The 20,778-nt window shown below is 36.2% G+C and overlaps 3 protein-coding genes across 9 annotated transcripts; 1 reads left to right on the top strand and 2 right to left on the bottom strand.

Moving 5' to 3' along the window:
* Positions 1–272: 272 nt before the first annotated feature.
* LOC109014098 lies at positions 273–4,940 on the bottom strand. 2 transcript variants are annotated; one of them, XM_018996424.2, is made up of 3 exons: positions 4,809–4,940; positions 3,918–4,145; positions 273–853 (listed from the first exon to the last, which is right to left on the bottom strand). In XM_018996424.2, the coding sequence occupies exons 2-3, from the start codon at positions 4,098–4,100 to the stop codon at positions 584–586; spliced, it is 453 nt and encodes a 150-aa protein (XP_018851969.1). In that variant the 5' UTR covers positions 4,101–4,145; positions 4,809–4,940; the 3' UTR covers positions 273–583. The 2 variants fall into 2 exon arrangements, with proteins under 2 accessions (XP_018851969.1, XP_035550314.1); XM_035694421.1 differs by having other exon boundaries at positions 3,918–4,159; positions 4,809–4,937.
* Positions 4,941–5,029: 89 nt separating this feature from the next.
* On the top strand, positions 5,030–11,385 carry LOC109014094 (protein FAR1-RELATED SEQUENCE 5-like). Of its 3 annotated transcripts, none has more exons than XM_035694420.1 (8): positions 5,030–5,280; positions 7,353–7,444; positions 7,990–8,072; positions 8,181–8,303; positions 8,412–10,703; positions 10,792–10,881; positions 10,954–11,028; positions 11,105–11,385. In XM_035694420.1, the coding sequence occupies exons 3-8, from the start codon at positions 8,010–8,012 to the stop codon at positions 11,171–11,173; spliced, it is 2,712 nt and encodes a 903-aa protein (XP_035550313.1). In that variant the 5' UTR covers positions 5,030–5,280; positions 7,353–7,444; positions 7,990–8,009; the 3' UTR covers positions 11,174–11,385. The 3 variants fall into 3 exon arrangements, with proteins under 3 accessions (XP_035550313.1, XP_035550311.1, XP_035550312.1); XM_035694418.1 differs by having other exon boundaries at positions 5,031–5,280; positions 8,391–10,703; XM_035694419.1 differs by lacking the exon at positions 7,353–7,444 and having other exon boundaries at positions 5,031–5,280; positions 8,391–10,703.
* A 3,486-nt stretch (positions 11,386–14,871) lies between these two features.
* Positions 14,872–20,541, bottom strand: LOC109014095. Of its 4 annotated transcripts, none has more exons than XM_018996418.2 (14): positions 20,008–20,516; positions 19,497–19,630; positions 19,253–19,402; positions 18,965–19,076; positions 18,513–18,816; positions 17,768–17,981; positions 17,463–17,552; positions 17,053–17,308; positions 16,777–16,889; positions 15,800–15,907; positions 15,661–15,708; positions 15,381–15,491; positions 15,202–15,292; positions 14,872–15,095 (listed from the first exon to the last, which is right to left on the bottom strand). In XM_018996418.2, the coding sequence occupies exons 1-14, from the start codon at positions 20,252–20,254 to the stop codon at positions 14,995–14,997; spliced, it is 2,079 nt and encodes a 692-aa protein (XP_018851963.1). In that variant the 5' UTR covers positions 20,255–20,516; the 3' UTR covers positions 14,872–14,994. The 4 variants fall into 4 exon arrangements, with proteins under 4 accessions (XP_018851963.1, XP_035550366.1, XP_018851964.1 ...); XM_035694473.1 differs by having other exon boundaries at positions 19,991–20,516; XM_018996419.2 differs by having other exon boundaries at positions 15,800–15,898; positions 20,008–20,512.
* Positions 20,542–20,778: the final 237 nt, after the last annotated feature.

Raw genomic sequence — 20,778 nt, forward strand, 5'->3', positions numbered from 1 at the left:
AATTAGTTTAAATAGAATAAAACAAAAACAAAATTAAAAAATAAAATAAAATGTATAATTTGTGAGGATAATGAGTAACGAATCGCTTTACTTATCAGTTGGCATGTAACCTAGTTATTTGTACATATGTCCCCCCTCTTCCAAGATGCCATCCATGTAAAGATGGAGAGATCATTCTGATGATGCTACTGTATTATTTGGCTTTTGAAATTAAACGAATCCATTTCAGACACGTATCCATATTCGAAACTGGGCATCAGTCACCAAGAAGATTACTAAAGGCATAAGCATTGATCCTTCACCCCAAAATGTATCGCGCACCCAGAATGTACCTTCTAAGATCCTTCCCACTGATCAATCAAAGTACTAAAAATAACCTGTTTATTGCTAATGATGAGACTAGTTTAAAAGTGCATGTGCCAAAATTCAATGACTAAAATGGCTTAGTTCTCGTGTTTCCCATACATGTCACAGCTTGCCAAGTTATCACATCATTTGGAAGATGAACTCTCTAGAGTTTTCATACCACTCTGGGATCCCTCTGTAAAAGGAGAAAAGGAGCATCATTCAGCATCCACTAGGCTCACTGCTCTTTACTCTGCTCTTGGTCCGCATCATATTCATCGTCGTCGTCGTCGTCATCCTCATCAATGTCCTCGTCATCATATAGGCTGCTCCGAGAAAATTTACTGAGCTCACGTTTCCCATCATCCTCACTTAGAAGTTCCAGCCCATACTTTGTGTCCCGGTGTTTAACCAAAAGCCAACGCAGCAATCTGTCTTCCTTGTTCAGGTAATGCAGCTCTTTGTTGATGTTGGGTGTAGCCATCATTGTCATCTGCATCAGTTGACCCTGTAGGAGGTATAAAAGAAGCAAAAGTCTGTTTTTTTATTTCAAACTAATAATGAATTAGACAAGTGTCCTGTTGATAACAAAATATATGGACCATTTGTATCGATTATGCATTTGAACTTGCTGAGGAAGGAGTATAATGGGGTTGCATAAACCCTACCAGTAATGAGGGAAGGGACCGAAATAAAACCTACCAAAACATAAGAAAAAGATCTCCATACCATCACATCCTATGAAAATCAGTGTTTCACAAAGCTAAACCAGCTTAACAGGTGCAAAATGAATTAACCTCAAATTTTGATCTACAAATAAGAAAAAGATCTATGTAACATACCTCCAATGAAATTATTGTTTCACAAAGCTGGTTTTAACAGGTACAAAATAAATTAACCTCAGATTTTCATGTAAACTTATGGCTTCCTTCCATGAAAATAAATGGACACGATTTTTTTCTTTTTATTTTTGACAAGTTACTATTTGTTTTTTGAGGAATTTTGCTAGGTACAACCGGTGTGTACAATCGCCGTGTAATCGGCTGATGTTAGCATAAAATTAAAAAGAAAAAAAAAATTAGATAAGCAATTGGCTGAAACTTTGGGATTTGATGCATTTTGTTTCTTCTCCACTCACAATGCCCACTGCCTCCAAAAGCTCCAGAGGCTTCAGTGGCAATTTCAATTCCATAGAGCACCAATGCCTCCAGAAGCTCCCGGCCGCCAACAATAAGTTCACCTACAATTGCGATGCCCACACCTTCAACAAGAAGTTCAATATCGACGACCTCAGATCCGGGCACGCCATGTCTGAGAAGCTCCTCCCCGCCAACAGACAACGCAGGCAAGCATGGCCACAAAGATGACCACAGAATAAAGGGCTATGCCAATAAAATATTTGTTAGTATTTTAAAATATAATGTTTTTTTTTTTTTTTTTTTTGCTCATCGCCTGTGGCTTTGCATTCCATAATCTTGCATTTCACAAAACATACCGATGCCTAATTTGATTCTTGGATCTTTTACACTAAATGAGAACCAACGGATGAAAAGGTAACCTTGGCCCTTAAAATTCACATCATAATTATTTTATTTCTCAAAAGGAATCTATAAAATTAAGGACTTATTTCATATTCCAATTTACACTCTACGAAAGAAAAACAATCATATGGCCATCATCACCAAGACGGATTATATTATTCCTATTTCTTTCCACGAACTGTTGGTTTTTGGATAGCCAAAGGCAACTTCTGGGCAATCTTCAATGCCCTCTTGTGCAGTTCGTCATCTAAAGCAGATATCCCATTTCTCCCATAATCATCATCCACAAATATGACAATGAAACAAGAGGCACTTGGAGATCATTAGCAATCTCATAAATCATATGAGCTATAGTAGAGGACTATGGATCAATTATCGCCACTACCCCTTTCTCCAGTAACTGAAAAGCTGCCAAAGAAAATGGATTCGAAGGGAGGCAAAGGTCATCTTCAGCTTCTAACACAGATCTGAGGGAGGAACGTTTCGCTTCGAACACGAAAAATGAGAAAATTGTAGAATCGAAGAGAAAGGGGGAAAGGGGATTTCGGGGGAAGACAAAGGGAGAAGGGGGAAATGGGATTTCGAAATGCTGTGCTTGGGGAAGGGGGGATTTCGGGGGGAAAGGAAGTTTTTCTAAACGGCACCGTTTTCTATGCCACGAGGGCAGTGTTAACCTGGCGGTTCCCCCAGCCGGTTGTGTTTAGCATTTTAGTTTACGTACAGGCTAGGCATACTGGAGTGAAGGACTAAACTCATCACACTTCATATTTTGTTCTTTCTCCCATAAAAAAATAAGAGAAATGATAGTTGTAGTCGTGAGTGTACAAACACCGTGCAAGCACTTTAAAAAAAATGAATAAATACGGAACCCACATGAAAAAATAATAATTTTTTAATAATGGACTCCACTCTTTTTCAAAACGACTGCACGATGCTTTCGTGCTCCACGAATGCATGTAGCATTACTCGTACGTAAAAGCTTAGTCTAAAGCATAGAAAGCCCATATCCCAAATATTAGCTTTCAAAATTAGTTAAGTAACGTGAAACCTTCATTCATTAATGATCCTTATGAAATTTCTTCCATCATGAAAAAGTGCAAGTAAATCTCCAGTAAATATTGTTGCCAAGAAGATAGTTCTCACACTTTCTTCTTGGGGACTGACACAATCCAGAATCAAGCAAAGAACAACAATGCATTCAACACCTTTTCACCCCTCCCCCCAAAGTGTTCGTTAGGAATCAAAACGTTAATTTCAGGAGTGTTAGATGACAACGACCCAAACTCAAGCAAACAATCAATTTCAAATGCAAGAGCTTTGGTGTTTACATGCCAAATAGAACCAAATGCTTTGCATATCAAGAAACTGTAAGTCCGAAAGAAAAGGCAAACAAAAATGAAGAATCTGTAGTAGATATCAATCATACTGGCTTAAAAGAACTAGAGCTTCAAGATGCAATTCTATAGTGTTTTCTGAGCACGAGGAACCTCTATAGCCAATTGTCCACTTTTTAGGATCGAGTGGTTATCCAACTGAAAGGATTAAGATATTTATCACACCAGACTAACACAGTTTCTGTTCTAGACTGCAAAAGTCCCCTGCGATGTGGCTTAAAGAAATGCATGATAAAGTTCTAGCACTACACTCCAAAAATGATGATTTTCAACTCATGGAATTAAGCCAAATCCCTTGGGTCCCAACCTACTAGTCAAGAGTCATGACACTGCCGATGCCCCATTTCCCTTAAGTTGATTCTTTCACATAATCCATCATTCCCTTTTAAAACAAATATAGCACTTCAAGTTTCTCATTTTTCATTCTCATCTTGATCTATCCCAAAAGGAGGGTAAAGATAATGTTCATTCTTTTTGCAATATGCATCAAAGTTCACAGGGAAGAATGCTTCCATTATTGCAATTAAGTTGACCACTTTAACCTTGAAGTTAAAAGTAAAAATGAGATGCACAACCATAAAACATAAGTTCCATGTCAACAAAGACAATATAAAGGCGAAAGTTTGCAAATTCACACCTGGTAGTACCTCCCATCAAGCTTCTTGATTCCATAACCCAATTGAACAAATCCAAAAGACTTCAAGTCGGTGAAAACCCCATTTCGACTGTAAATGTGTTTTCCTATTCGGACAACCAAGTCCATAATGGCCTCCTTCTTCACATGGGGTTTCAATAGAAGCATACAATCATATAGAGGCATTTTTTTTTCTCTTCTGCCCTCGTGCAGCTGAACCGGTCCCGTAAGCTGTTATCACATGGCTCCATTTAATAAACAAATGAAATCTCAAATCTCGCTTCAGACTAACCTTATACAGAATAAATTGAATTTTAACAAACCAAAGAAATATCCAAATGAAATGAAAATAGGAAAGCAGAAAACGGCGATACAGAATATAGCATAAAAAACACAATACAAATTAATCCAAGAGTCTTGTTTGGTTGCTAAGAAAATTTAACAACACTAAAAATAATCAAAAGTCGTATCTTGTATACTTCTGAAACATCCCAATTGTTCCTAATCAACAGAATTAACAAAGGAAAATGCTACTATGCCCACTCCCCATGACCGCTCAAACTTACCTCTAGTATTATTAAAAAAAAAAAAAACACAAAACAAAACACAAGCGGTCAAGCACCCTCCCTCCCGTCATCGAGTGCGTCAAATATCAAACAATTCCCATAACATCTCAGATCTGAGATCTCTATTTTCTGCGTATCTGTTTTTTTCTCTGCACTATGCTCTCTATTTTGTCTATCTGGTTCTTGTTGTTTGCTTATCAGATCTGAGATGTTGGAGAAGGGGAAGATTGCCAATCGATAATCTAAAACCAGATGTTAATCGTTGGTCTAGAAACCAGAAATACATTTTAAATAGTCCAACGATTTTCTGAAACCAGAAATTACTTACGGTGGGGAGCCGGGCGGGAACCGGATGTCCGCCGGAGATGGCACCGGAAATTGTACGTTGGAGAAGGGACGGAGGCTAGGGTTTCAAATGAAATCCTACCTCCCTCAAGTCGGTTCCGTGTTTTATTTCTTTCCTTTTTTTTTTTTTTTTTCCTTAAATAACTATGCCACGTGCCATCCAGATGGCATGCCTCGAGCTGTAAATTTGAACTGAGTTGGTACAGTAGCAGCTCCCACAAAAGAACAATAGCGCTAGAGCCGCGAAAACCAAAAGAAAAGGAAAACGAATGCGATTTTGGGTCTGGAAGAAAGAAGAGATCGCGTCGCCGACGTCGGAAGAAGGAAGAGCTCTGCGTCATCGTCTTTGGGTCTGGAAGAACTGGTAGATCTGCCCGTCTTCGAGTGAACAATTGGTCGATCTCGTCCATCTCTGTCCGTCGGCTTCGGGTGGGTGTCTCCGTGGCTAGCTTCAAGTAAGATCTCGTATTTTAATAATACATTCTAGTGTAGTTTTGGCGAACTTTTTCCATTCTTGGTTGATTATTGCGGTAAAGCTTGGTTTCTTCCTTGTAGAACACTAGTATTAGACTCAACCAAATTTTGGCTAAAATTTAACTAAATTGCATAAATCTACAATAATTTTAACCCAACATTTGTTCACCGGCAAAGGGGCTGGTCAAATCATGAAATATTCCTCTTTCCGCTGCCTCTGTTATTCCCACGCAAGAAGAAAAAGAGAGAAAAGGAGGAAGGAAAATTCCTCTTGCTCCCGCGCAAGAAGAGACGCCGAAGGAAAAATCCTCTTCATGCTCTTCAGTTGAACAAAAGTATACCCACGCGGCCACGTCGTAGGATTCATCATAAAAAAGTATACCTTCCAGCACGTAGGAAAAATCACAAAGTCTTCCGTGTGAAGCACGAAGGAAAATAAGTATATCTTCCTGGTTTTGCTTCCTTTTTCTTTTTATTTTTTCTGGGCCAGTGCCAATCTCTGCTGTGATTCGGAATCTTAGTTGCCAAGGAAGAACGGGTGTGTTACCTCGCCGAAAGAGACGGTCTTCTAAGTTCCCATTGCCAAAATATAGCTTGAAATAAAAACATAAACAGGTGTGTTTCTTTTTTAGAAATCCCAGTACCATTTTATTTATTTATTTTGAAAATATACTGTTACAGATGGTAGAACAGGTTCTATCGACTTGATAATCATATGATGCAGTTGAGTGAGACCTAACTTAGCATTCTTTTATTAATTCTTATGAATTAAGTTGCACATCACAAAGTGTAATCTCAAAGCCTTACCTCTTGGTGAACTGTGCCTCTTCTTGTTTTGGGGCTGCATTTTTTTTTCTGGGACCTCCTCCACTCAGGTCCCTGCAATAACAAAGGGGAATGGCAGATCAGTCAGTGATTGGGAACCAGTAACGCAGACTAGACACTGACCAGTAATTCCAGCAATGCAATTTGTAGTGTGAGAATTGCCACTGAGCTTGAGGTTAAATGGGACCTCCTCCACTCATAAGAACAGAGTGGAGAGCAAGGTCATTAATCTGGTTAAGTTAAAATATCTTTAATAGGTTAGTTTTTACTTCAATTTCATGCGACCCTTACTCCGTATTACTCTGATTTTGAATGTCTTCTTAAATGCGTATCCACAACCTTCTGTCCTAGATATGTGTGACCATTACATTTTGTTTGTTGCGAACAAAACCTTAAATACATGTTTGTGTTTGTTTATTTGGATGCAAATAAATAGTTCAAACCGTTCATTTAAAATCCTCACATATCTTATTAGGAATGAATTATGACAATAAATACAAGTACCATGCCTCCAATGCTACAACAATACTATCTTCAATGACAAATGGAAATACTTGCAAGTTGTGCTAAGAAAAACTAGCTATCATGTATTTTATGGAGTAATGTTTTATTTGTTGTTTTGTTGGCTTTTTTAGAATTATGGAGTAACTTTTATTTGATGTTTTGAATCTCAGATTGTATTTGACATTTTAGGAGTCTTTAACTCCAATGTTGTTTATGTTTTATGGAGTGATGTTTATTTGATGCAAAGCAAAAATATTTAAATTATAATTAGAATTAAAATAAATGAAAAAGGTCAAAATCAATATTTTAATAGAATAATGATAGATTTGTTGAATCTATTATTTGGTGTTGTAAAAAAGTGGCTAGCTAAATTTATAAAAGTGAATTTTCTTGTCAAATTTTGGCCAAATTTTGTTGAGTCTACTACTAATGCTCATACATATCCTTGCCAAATACTCTATTTTTAGTTAGAACCAGTTATATAGGTTCTCACTGATTTTTTGATTGCCGGTTAGAAAGGAAAGCATGGAGATACTGTTTCTTTTCTATATTTATTGCCACAACGAACAGGCATCTCGAAAATATGAACGGGTCTTGGCTTGAATCCTTTGCTATTACTAAGTGAATGTTTCCTTGCAGATAGTTTGTGTTAAACTCCTACTTGTGGACTTTGAGTTAGTTCCCTTTCTTAAATTACGTACATTCTCTTTGTGGTGCATGATAGGTTTGATGCTAAAATTTTCAGCATTAACTGCACAAGCTATAACAGCAAGTGCTCAGTCAGCTTGTTGGAATTTTGAGGTTTTGTTTTAAACGGTAATTCACACTAGAAACCCATTGCATGATTTGGTTTTATATACGCTTTAGCAAATGTGTGAATGTTATTTAATCATTTAGATTCTAAGTGTGGGATTGCTATTGTGCTATGATCTTGTTTTGTATACTTATACTTAAACCTTTCTTATTCATTGTCTTTCCAGATATTGCAAGTACATGCATTGAAATTCATTCATTCTTGGCTTGCACATCTAAAAGACATCTTAATGTGCATTAAGCTCTTGCCTGCCCAAAGTGCGCATGTATTCCAAAACAACCATTCTATTTTGGCCAACAACAATTTGGGCACTAGCATACATTTTTCAAACATTTAACATTAAATATTTTGTCCGTAGAGTTTTCTTAAAAAAAGTCATGATTTTGAGAACTAATTTTTGACATCAAATCACTAATTGATTGCTAGTCATTCTAGGAATCATTCTAAGAATCATCCACATCTAGTTCCATATCTTCTTCATTGCAAGATTAACACCGAAGTATTCTGAATTTGAATAATATGGATTTTTTACTGTTTGTATATATAGTTCTTCTTGGGATTGTCAGCATGGAAAAAGGAGAAGAACACTCATCTTCACTAACACCATCTAGCTCAAATCCTCCAAGCACGGTATGTTATATTATTTTAAAAATTTCTTGGAATGTGTTGAGTTAATGTTTATTGGTTGAATACATCAACCTCGTGCTTGCTAATTATCTTTATTATTTTTTATGTTAGGACATCTCCAAAACTACTCCAAACCTTTCAAATTACATGCACAGTTGGCATGGACCAGTGCCTGCATGGTCACCGGCTTTTATGCCATATCCAGATGGTAACCAATATCCAAGCAACATTCAGGTGATGATGCAACTTTGTTCGTGTCTTTTTTTTATAACTTTGCTTTTTCTGGAAGTTTAATTGCTTTCATTTTTGTGCTTTAAGTAGAATGTTGGTTACCAATTTCAGTATGAGATGAGACCTCCGATTCCTCTCATCACTACAAGCTCCGCAACAAGCTCAAGAGTTCGTACAGAGGATACACCCGATTGTAAGGAAACTGAAGAGCCATGTATTTCCTCTAGAGTTGATGAGGAAAGTAAAGAGAATGGACCAGATTCACGGGAAACCAAGAATGGCAGTGTTAGGACACCCGAGTGTGTCCAAATGGATGATGGTGACATGATTGAGGAGCCAGAGTCGGGAATGGAGTTTAATTCTTTTGAAGAATTAATGAGCTATTACAAGCAATATGCTAAGAAATGCGGGTTTGAGGTGATGACAAAAAGGAGTGAGAGAGGAGAGGATGAGACTGTTAGATATATCACCCTTGCTTGTGCCCGTGGTGGGAAGGCTCGGAATAGGACGTTGAATGTCACCAAACCACGTCCGACAGGAAAGACAGAATGTAAGGCAAAGATTAATGCCTTAAAAGTTGAGGGAAAAGTGCGGTTGACAACAGTTCATAATATCCATAATCACGATCTCAGTTTACAGAAATCGCGTTTCTTTCGATGTAATAGAGAAAGTGAGACCGTAAAAAGAGTTTTAGATACAAACAACTTGACTGGCATTCAAATGAATAAGAGCTTTGGATCTCTTGTCGTTGGCGCAGGTGGATTCGAGAACCTCCCATATTTGGAAAAAGATTGTTGTAATTACATCGACAATGCAAGACATCTACGACTTGGGAAAGGTGGTGCTGTAGCGCTTCGAGAGTATTTTGTTAGGATGCAGTACAAAAATCCCGGATTTTTTGCATTAATGGATTTAGATGATGACGGAAGGTTAAAAAATGTCTTCTGGGCAGACCCCCGTAGTAGGGTAGCCTATCAATATTTCGGTGATGTGGTCACATTCGACACCACATACCTAACGAATAGATATGAGATGCCCTTTGTACCATTTGTTGGTGTAAACCACCATGGACAGTCAATTTTGTTGGGAGTAGGATTGATTTCCAGTGAGGATACGGAGACCTTTGTGTGGTTATTCCAAACTTGGTTACAATGTATGGATGGTATAGCTCCGAAAGCTATTATCACAGATCATAACAGAGCAATAAAAAATACAATTGCTATTGTCTTTCCAGAAAGTCGACATAGATTTTGCCTGTGGCATATATTGAAGAAAGTTCCCGAAAAGCTTGGCTCTCATGGTTCCTATAAAAGTGGGTTAAAAAATGCATTGATGAAATGTGTGTATGACACCCAAAGTGTTGAAGAGTTTGAGAAATGTTGGGATGAGTTAATCACAACGTACAACTTACATGAGAATGTCTGGCTGCAAAGTTTATTTGTTGAGCGTGAGCATTGGGTACCGGCATTCTTGAAAGAGTTTTTTTGGGCTGGAATGAGTACAACCCAACGGAACGAGAGCATAAATGTCTTTTTTAACGGTTATGTGAGTTTAAACTTAAAAGAGTTTGTCGACCAGTTTGACAATGCTTTGAAAATGAAAATTGAGAATGAAAATAGTGCGGATTTTCACTCATTTAACGTCACAATTCCTTGTATATCTAGATCTCCAATTGAAAAGAAATTTCAAGATTTGTATACGAATGCAAAATTCAAGGAAGTTCAGCAGCAACTTACTGGTATTATCGATATGGATCCAACTTTACTTAAGAGGGATGGTGCAATAAAGACCTATCTGGTTGAGGATGAAGTTCGTGGGGAAGAGTTCACTAAACTGATTACACATTCTGTGGACTTTAATGAGGAAGATGCAGCTGCAAAGTGTTCATGTGGGTTATTTCAGATGAAGGGGATATTGTGTAGGCACATTTTGGCCGTATTCAAGTGTAACAAGATAAAGTCTTTGCCAGAAAGGTACATTTTAGATCGATGGAGGAAGGACATCAAAAGAAGATACACGTTCATCCATAGTAGCTATGACTCAGGGGATCAACGGGCAGATGCTAATAGATATTCAAGTTTATTGAATATCTGTTATCAGATGATAACTCATGCAGCGGGTTCGAAAGAACATACTGAGGATGCAATTAATAAGTTATATGCAATGATTGACTTATATCGTGACAACCAAGAACTCCCATCGATGACCCTAACAGGTTCCAATGTTGGTTGTACAACAAAGGAGACAACTACAGCTGGTAGTTCAAAGCAAATATTTAGTCCACATGTTGTGAGAGGGAAAGACGAATCCCCATCTCTGAGGAGAGCATCCAGGATGGAGAAAGATATGCGAAAAGTTAAAGCGAAGATGAAGAAAGCACCAGTAAAGAGGAAACGTAAACAGGTGCACATTTTTAATATTACATGTTTGTTTATATTTTTTCAATGCAAATATGACTAATGTGTTTTGTTATTTGTTGCTTGATTATTAGCGAGATGGAGGAGATATACCTGTCATGGATACTTGCAAAAATTTATGTGGCCCATCAGAGATAGATATGTCCAATATTGCTAGCGTGCAGGTATATTAATAGTTATATATTTATATTTGAATTATAATATTCTCTCGTTTCCTGACGAGTATTTATCACCAGGCTGTTCCAGACAACTCAGCTTTTGATATTAGTGGAACCCAACTCCAAGAAACAGTGATTGTGAGTCAAGAAAGTGTAAGTTCACTAAAATTTAAAATATTTGAATAGTAATATCGATATCATATTAATATTTGAATATTATTTATTATAGATGCAATTTGGATTGGATGGATCACAACCGGTGCAACTTGACTTGGATGGATTACAACCAGCACAATGAGATGGTTTAATTTTAATATTCAGAAAATTTTTGTGCATTGAATGTAATTTATGAACACATGACAGAACACATTTTTGTGTATTGTGTATTGGAACCAATGGCTATGTTATATTGGACAATTATTTGTATTTTTGGATGGTATGAGAGTTTTTGTATGTGAAAATATTATGTTGGTTCCAGGTGCAATTATATGAGTGCAATGATATGAGTTTGTGCAATGTTATTGAGTGTGTGCAATGACATGAGTGCAATGTTAGGGCTTCAGGATAAGTAGCACTTTTCTTTTTCTTTTTTATTTATAGGAAGGATAAGTAGCACTTGGGAACAAGAAAAGGATAAAAAATTGAACTACTACAGCTTTGCCAAAGATAAATACTGAGCACGGCAGAAATGACCAAGATTTAGCAAACCGAGATTCTAAAGAAGCAAATATCTCTTGCTTCTGATTCTAAATGCAAACTGAGATTCTAATAGCAAAAGGGTCTGAGATGCTATCCATAACTTCTCCCCTTGAATTGATCGTCTCGGTTATGAGTTGGGAATTTAAGGTACCGATCAAAAAGGAATAAAATCAGATGGGTCGCTCCTATGGCTTGATTTGCAAGAATATTGTTGCCTGCAATAAATCTGACGAGCTTATTAGTAGAAATTTTAACTCAATCCCAAATTACTTCAAAACTTTAAGCCAAGTAGAAATTTCACAAAATTTCATGATCTCTGGAAAGCAACAGCATAGAAAGTTTAGATGTACATAATATTAATAACTTTAGATACTATCAAATACCAAACAACATATACCAAGTTCTGAAATTACTTATATACTATTAAGTAACATGACACAACAGCTACAAAAATCCAATACAGTCGGAGTAGTGTGCGTGAACGCCTTATATCATCTTGTTGATCCAGAAGCACCAACTCCTTATTCAGAACCTCATCATTTCTATTGAATAGTACCATCTCTCTTTTTTGGATCTCGTCCGCTCTTTTACAGAGATCAATCTCCTTTTTCTCGATTTCGTCAAGTTTCTTCTCGAACTCTTTCTCCTTCCTTAATAGTTCATTGTTTCTTTGTCAAAGTTGGAGCTCATTCTCTTGATTACTATATGCCCACTTGAAAAACTTGCAATATGGTAATTCCTGATCATTTTTTACATATATAAAAAAATGTTAGATGCACACAATATTAATCGTTATATTAATCATTTTATGTTACAAATTATGTAGTTACTTTTGTATTGTACTTTGAACAACCTAAGAAGGGTCAATCTCACAAAAACAGAATAATTGACACAAAGTACGAGCAAAGAATGAAGAAGTCATTGATAATGATGATGATGACATCTGGATGAAGGCCACATAAATGTGCAAGTAAGCAGTGTAACCAAACCTGACAGAGAAGTAGAGGAAAAAAAATTGTCAACAGATATTATTAATCCAAACAAATTACTAATCTATTTTTGGTTATAAATATCTACAAAACTTGTTTAATTGTTTACTATATGTAAATCGCTAGGAAATAAGGGCAGCAGGAAAGTAGGAAGACAATTAAACCAAAACTGGTAAACGTTTCCAAGGTAAAAGCAGCCTTAATTGAGATCCTTTAATGAGTTCTGAATCATCGAATTACCTTCAATGAAAAAGAATGGTTGGACCTATTTCTAATCCTTATTCTATCTACAGAATTTCTGGATTTCTAGTCCTTATTCTATCTCAATGGCACACTTGTGATTGGCCTCAAAAGTAAACAATAAATAGAATGCCGCAGATTTGTTTGACCTACAACTTGGCAGAGAAAATAAGATATATATGGAGAAGCATATTACGTAATTAAATCTTGGTGGCACAACTTTTATTGGGTACAAAGTGTATGCGTTAGTTTCTTTTCCCTTTACAATCTTATGCTGCATGGTTAATTTAAGATACATTGATGCTAAACTGAAACAGGTTCTAAAGATCCTAGGGAAAAACAACTTTTGGTTCTTCCACATGTTCAGATTATAGCATTTGAAACATCAAACCCAAATTAAAACCAAAATAGTCTAGAAAAAGCATAACCATGTAACATGAACAAACAACAAAAAAACTTTATGAGACAAACATCACTGGTTGTCTGGAACACAATCAATGTTGGGAGCTACAACCTGAAAATACAAAAGAATTAACTATATCAATTCGAGAACACAAACAAAAAAGTCACATAAAAACTCTGGAAATCTCATTTTGGATACCTCTTGCTTTGAACCATATATTAATGCAAGACATTAATCTCGTAATATCACAAGCTAGGTGTATGTTTGTCTACACATTCTACACATCAAGTATAATTCATCAAGAAAAGTCACAAATGTATATTGGAAAGTAAAACCAGAACAAAGAAGAAAAGAAGATAACTAACCTGATCTACACATTCTGGTTAGGGTTAAGGTTACACCAAATATTTTAGAGTTAGGGCTAGGATTAAGCTGCAGGTGAAAGATGGAAAGGAGGAATCGAAAACAAAAGTGAAATGGGGGATGCTCTGGAAATAGGGGAAAGGGGGAAACGACTCGTTTTGGGCATCACAAAGAAACGGTCTCGTTTAATTTTACCACGTGGGACGCCATACTCTCGCAGTTCTCCTGGTCGATTGCCTATAGACTTTTTTTAAAAAGAATAATAATTTTACTTGAAAAATGTTATACCGATGTAACATAATTTAATTTGAAAAAAATAATGTACCAAAAAAAATGAGGCCTAGTTTGATTACACAGATGAAACTATCTCATCTTATTTTATTTTAAATAATTATTATAATTTTTTAAAATTTCTATACAAAATATAATAAATAATAAAATTTTTATAAATCTTAAAATAAAAATAATATTATAAAATTTTATTCTAATAAAATTTTATTTAATTTTAATTTTTTTTTTATTTATATAACCAAACGAAATCTAAGAAGGAAGAGAGCGAAAGAAGAGAGTGCATAACTGCATATTTGGAGCTGCATTGAGGGCATCAGAGTGAGAGAAAATGAGACGACCAATAAAAAATATATTTATCACTCGTAGGCCGCAACTCCTATAGTATCCGGTTAGAATAATAATATATACAAACTCTAAATATATTTTTAATAAAAAGTGAGTTTCATTCCCACCATAAATGTGTAAAAAATTTATTTTTTTGTGGGGCCCTTTTTTTTACTAAAGAAAGTAAATCTGCATGTGGAAAGTAAGGAGTAATTATTCTACGAGAAAACTAAAATGATCAGTTTTATTTGGTTATAAATAAAAATAAAGATCATACTTCAAATATTTAGCAAAAAATATATTTTAACTAATAAATAAATAAATAAAATTTTCTATTTTTATTGATTGTCATGTTTTATCAGGTTTTTAATATTTTTTTGTCAATCTTGTGCAAGAAAAGCATAAGAATATTTTGAGAAGAATAAATTAAACAGTTAATACAGGATGCATGGAAATAAAATTAAAAAAAAAACATGAAAATCTCATATTTTCCAAAATTGTATTATATTCTAGTTGTTTGTGCTGTTTCGTACATAGGTATTTGACTAGAGTTAATTCTTGCATACAAACACAGATGGAGGAGGAGAAGAAATTTTCCCAAGAAAATGATGATACCTATAACGTACATCCAAAAATGGGATGATTGGCTGATTTTCAAATATGGAAGACAATCAACCCACTCAAAAAGAATGAAAGAATCCCAAAGGATGGGAAAAGACAGTATGAACAAATAGGAAACATGAAGTCAAAAGGGTGGTAACATGGAAAAATTTTGCCCTATTTGACATGTGTTCAAAGCACCAATTCAATCTAGGGAAGGCTCTCGGCAGGAAGTTTACTATGGACTGACGCTACCCATTCGCAGATAATAGAATTCACTTCTTGTGGCAGCTCGTCGTGTGGGCAATGGCCTGAGATATCAACATGAAAAATATGATTTTTCATCATGGCCACCAGGAAAAAAGTAAAAGAATGCAACAAATCTTCAAAAAAACAAAAAAGAGAAGATCTGGTTACCAGCATCTAATTCCCTTATTATAACTCCTGCACAATTCTCTTTAAGCATAACCACTTTGGACTTTGAGTCAGAGATTGGATCTTTCATGCCCTAGTAGTGGGGAAAAAATGGAGTCCATCATTAATGGGAGAGAGAGAGACAGAGAGAGAGGTGTTTTGACTTCCGCATGTCAAGTTACCTGTATAATCAGAACCGTTTCCTTGAATCCTTCCAAGAGATAATTTAAAGGAATTGAGATATTGAAGCTGAAGATACTTTCCAAGACCACTGGGACACCAGGATCGTATGACTAATCTATGTTAAGGTGTAATTCTTTGGTTAAAATAGTCATGTTTCTCTGATGTTAGGGCAATTCTTTGGTTATGCTGGTCATGTTTCTCCAGAGCCTAACAGGAAGTCCACATTGATAGCTAGACAGAAATATAAATACATAATCTTTCCATTAATTAAGAGGATACTGCTCTCAGCATTTCATCAAGGAGCCAGTCATCTACTCGCTCAGGCTTCTGTAAAGCAACATGTAGTAAGGTCGTATGGCACAGAAGTTCGAGAAGCAACATTCTTAAGCTGTGCACATTAACGAAAAGGCATACTTACGGTTGGATAGCAATTCTTCACTATGTCCTTAAGTCTCGACCTCAAGAAGAACAAAAGGAGTCGAGCACCTAACCATGAAGCACCTGAAATTTTTCTCTCCTGAAACAACTTTGAATCACTAAGGCGTGAAAAAACTGCTGTAATATTGAAATCAATGGCTTAAGGACAGGTTTGGAGAGTGGGATGAGAATTTTGTATTTTGTTTTGAAGTTTAAAATATTATGTTTTAATATTATTAATGTTTTGGGATTTGAAAAAGGTGTATTGGGATTTGAAAAAGTTGAATTGTTTATTATATTTTATATAGGGATTTGAAAAAGGTGTAATGATGAGATGAGATGAGAATTTTGTGTTTTGTCTTGTGCCCCAAACCTGCCCTAAGTTACATTGGAAATATAGCTCTGGAAATACATTATTTAGCAAAATAGTGTCCTGTACTAAGTGTGGAGTAAAATATGGGCCGGCAAAATAACAATTATAACTGATATACATGGCCAGCTGAGTTGCATGCAACACGAGAAAAGGGGCTCGTTTGTTTTCGTAGATGAGATAAGATGAGTTGAGATTAAAGTTAAAAAGTTGAATACAGTATTGTTAGAATATATTTTTTAATATTATTTTTATTTTGGGATTTGAAAAAGTTGAATTGTTTATTTTATTTTGTATTGGAAGTTGGGAAAGTTGTAATGATTAGATGAGATGTTTTCTGAAAACAAACGAGGCCACATTGGAGGTATCTCAATGAGAGGTTGGTTTTCCAATCTATCTCATCTTGCACATTCCTTATACTACATGCATACTCGTACACATAATCCATCCAGCAACAGTCTCGCACTTATCCATGCACATATAAATACAAATAGCCAGATTAATTTGACAACAGTGAGATGGACCATGATTGGCACGTAACAGAAATAATTCAGAAGGTTGCATTAACATGATAATGTTACAATTGAGTAGTTTTTATGTAGACTTACTTTTGTGAATGGCACAGAAGCGTATCCTGGAATAATATCGCCAGCACTGTTAATGAGGACGACAGACTTGGCCAAAGTATGCCAAAAACGAGCAACAATAGCAACAATGTAACCTGAGAGATGGAAAAGGTAACAATCACATTACAAACAGAGTGCTATAGCACCATACGAGTGAGTACACATGACAATATTTATGCCGTGCATCTCTGAGAGAGAGAGAGAGAGAGAGTTATTTAAGATGTTTAAGGCAAGGTAAAAATGTACATTAAGACATACCACCAATTGAATTACCAACAAGATGCACTGGCTCGCCCACAACTTCAACAATAAAATCTCTGAGCAACTCAGCCCACATGAGCTCAGTATATACAATGTTTGGCTTTTCCGATTTGCCAAATCCCAAAATTGTAAGGGCCCAAACTCTGTTTCCACCTTCAGCTATACCATATATATTATCACGGTAGTGCCCCAAAAAAGCACCAAAACCATGAACAAGAAGAATAGCAGGACCTTCATGACCAAGAACTGTATACTGAATATAAATAAGAATAATAGCTTAATTTGAGGTCAAATTGCATGAATTTACAACAAATCTGGGCTACTATTTAAAGGCATAAAATTTCATTCACCAAAAACACAGGGAATCACTTGCAAATTGCTGAATGATATTTTCATTGATATGATACCTGAATTAGAAAGCCCTTCCATCTCCAAATCCGAATAGAATATGGTTCATCATAACTTATAAGACTTTTTAGAGCCATGACCCAATACCACTGCATAGAGAGAGAGGGACAAATACAAAAATAAAATCAAAACCTACAAAAACACACACACACACAAAATAAAGATGGTTCCAAATGATTTCCACACACTAACAAAACCAAGGTATAGTCATGATGTCAAATACTAGTGCACTAGAAAGGTACTATGTCTGTCAAACATATTACAGCGTGAATCACCAATAAAAGCAAACTGAAAAAACTAGCACCTCCATTGAACACACAGCATCGATTGCTGCAGCAACAGTGGCTGCTGAATATCCAAAAGGAGATAAAAACCCAGCATTTCGTTCTTTCTCATATATTATAGCTTCATAATGTACCCTCCTTCTAGATATGATGCCAAGACAGAGTGCAGGGCCGAAGAGTGCAATAAATGATGCTCCATCCCGTGTTTCAGCATTGCGGAGTCTTTCATGTACCCTGCAGGAGAAATTAAACCAAAGCACTAATTGTTTAATGTACAACCATAGTTTTAGTAGAAATTATATCTTTTTAATTGCTATTTTTATTCTTGAACTACCTATAAAAACTAAAAAAAAGAAAAGAAATCATAGACATGAAACAAAATCCACTTTGAATTAAGGCATACTAGCAAAAGAACGAGCACGTCATTCTCATGTTACCCAGATGAAACGAAGTAACCAATTAGAGGTCTTGGTAGCCAAGGAAGGATGGAATTTAATTTCAATACCAAAATTCAAATAAAAATGGCAAAGCCTAGACCTTAGCAAAACCCAGGCTGTATAAACTTCTTTCATGATGCGAGCAGTTACTTTTAGCAATATAAGAAATCAGACTAGTATAAGAACAAGCTATTGCAAATACTTATCAAAAAAATAAACTTATCACAAGAACAAGCTATCACAACTTTATATTTCACACAGAATCAAGAACTCAAATTCAAACACCCTTGTGATAATCCTAGAATAAACTTAAAAAGTTATCACATACTCCTGCCAGTCATCTCGAGCTGTTCCCTCCAAATATCTCAAGTAAGCAGCCAAGGCATTCAATACAGTGTTTGTCCCACCTCCCACGATATTTCCTTTTTGTGTGACAAAAGCAGATTTATCTATTTGTTTCCTTTGGCTGTGCCTAAAGCTTAAATCCTTTCGATTTCTTTCCCCAGGCTTCAGTAATTCAATCTGCAAAATACTTTCAGCTGATGTCTCCTTGATTGAGGTCCAACTGTTTTGTGGTTTGCACCCATTTTTATTCATAAATTTCTTCAAATCATCAAAAGTGGGTACAGGACCTAATTCATCAAACAATTTTCATATTCCCTCGTGTTAGTCATATTGAGAACTTTTGGGAAATCAACACCCCTATTTTGAGCTTTAAAAGCAAGAAAAGCGAGTGAAAATGATGGCATGTGCAGAAATGTTAACAACTTGGGAACTTACCCCAATCGCATTCCGTTTTCACACTACATAATGCTGGGGGTGGAAGTGGTGAAGTTATAGAAAATTGAAGTTTCTGAAAGTCACCATGTGATTCAGGAAGGTTCTTCAAGCTCTGTAATAACATAATTTTGCATATATTACTATTCATATTCAATCAGTATTAGTAATTACTACCGTTCGAAACTTTAGATGAACAGCCAAATCTTTTTTTTTTTTAGAAGTAAAAATCAATTATGCCAAAAAATGAACAGCCAAAATTTTTTTTTATAAGAAAGAAGACATAATCACCCTCGTATCAAAAAATGGAGTCTGCCACAACTCAAGTCTTGCACTCCCCTCCTGAGAATACACTGTTTCCAAGGTTTTTTTTACAACATCCATCATTAAGCGTAGATCGTACTCTACTTCTTCTTCAGCATATATATTGGTAGCTTTCACCTGTTTGAGTCCTCAAGTAATGAGTGATTGAGTTTCTCCTTATTGGTGCTTGGATTGTTAAACATCACAGAAAGCAAACTTAACATGCATCAACCTCTTTCACAAGATCTAGTATGACATTTTCTGCACTCCCAAACCTGATCATCAGATCAGAACCCAGATCCTTCAATGACTTTCTCAGATCTTCCACAGCAATAAGAACCAACTGTTGCATTTCATCAGAAAAGCCTGCACATTTATTGCAAACATCGGCATGCGAGACTGTCCAGAATAGTCCATAATGAAATAAAATATACAGAAGGATGAAGAAAGAGGCTTTTCAACATTTATGAAGCTGCTATACTAATCTAGCATCTCCACCCCAAACCTTTCTGAAAATTGTCCAAAATTCACCTGAATCTCCGAATCAAACTCGTAATACTTCCGCCCCAAGTTCGACCTCAATTCAAAGGACACCATATCCCATGTAAATTTTCACACCATTTCTGTACCATTTTTTACTTTACCACCATTTTCTAAGCCAATATTTAGACTAAAACCAAACAAACGAGAAATATGCCATATACAGTTATACACACGCACACATACATATATATGGAACTCACGGGAAAGGATGCGATGATCGAAGACATAGAGAGGGAGGAGGACTCGAGATTTGGAGGCGGCTACGAGTCCCGGGTGATCGTCGATGCGTAGGTCATGCTTGAACCACAGGATGGCCGCACCGTTTTTGTCGCTAGCTGTCATTTTGGCTCCGAACGAGGGACAACGGAATCGGGTTCGGGATGAAAGGAGGGTCTTTGGCGGGTAGGAAAGTGAGGGACAGTGCGGAAAAGTGGTGAGGAGCGGCATTGTAAGAGGAGGAGCAAAAAAGTAAAGAAAGAAGTTTGAATACCCATTTACCAAAAACAAATGATCTTTCAAGGAATTGGAGCTTGATTTCTGAGACTTTGTATGGTTGAAAGAAGGAGATGGATTCTTGTGTGGCGAATAATTAATGCAACAAATTTGCCTCAGGCTCTCAGCCGTGTCTTCAGTCAGTCAGTTATGTGTTTGTTTATTTGTCTACAAAACTTATTTTGAGGACAGAAATGAACCACACGACACGACATTGGGAAAAGACAAACATTTGCACCTCAATGGGCCAGAAATGCCAGAACCCAAAGTCAATATTGTCGCAAATTTTCCACTAGAACTTGTTTACGGGTAGAATCTCTTTGACCTGGCGAAGCCTCCCAAGTCACAGGATCCCGAAAAAGAAAAAGTGCAGAGGAGGTTAAGTAATTTCAGAAAATAGTATGTATGTAACTAAAAGTATTAGAGACCACATGGGATCATTGGGATGGGCGTTTTATGCTATTGTGGAAACCTCATGG

The sequence above is a fragment of the Juglans regia genome, chromosome 10 (genome assembly GCF_001411555.2).
Source record: "Juglans regia cultivar Chandler chromosome 10, Walnut 2.0, whole genome shotgun sequence".
Classification (NCBI taxonomy): Eukaryota; Viridiplantae; Streptophyta; class Magnoliopsida; order Fagales; family Juglandaceae; genus Juglans; species Juglans regia.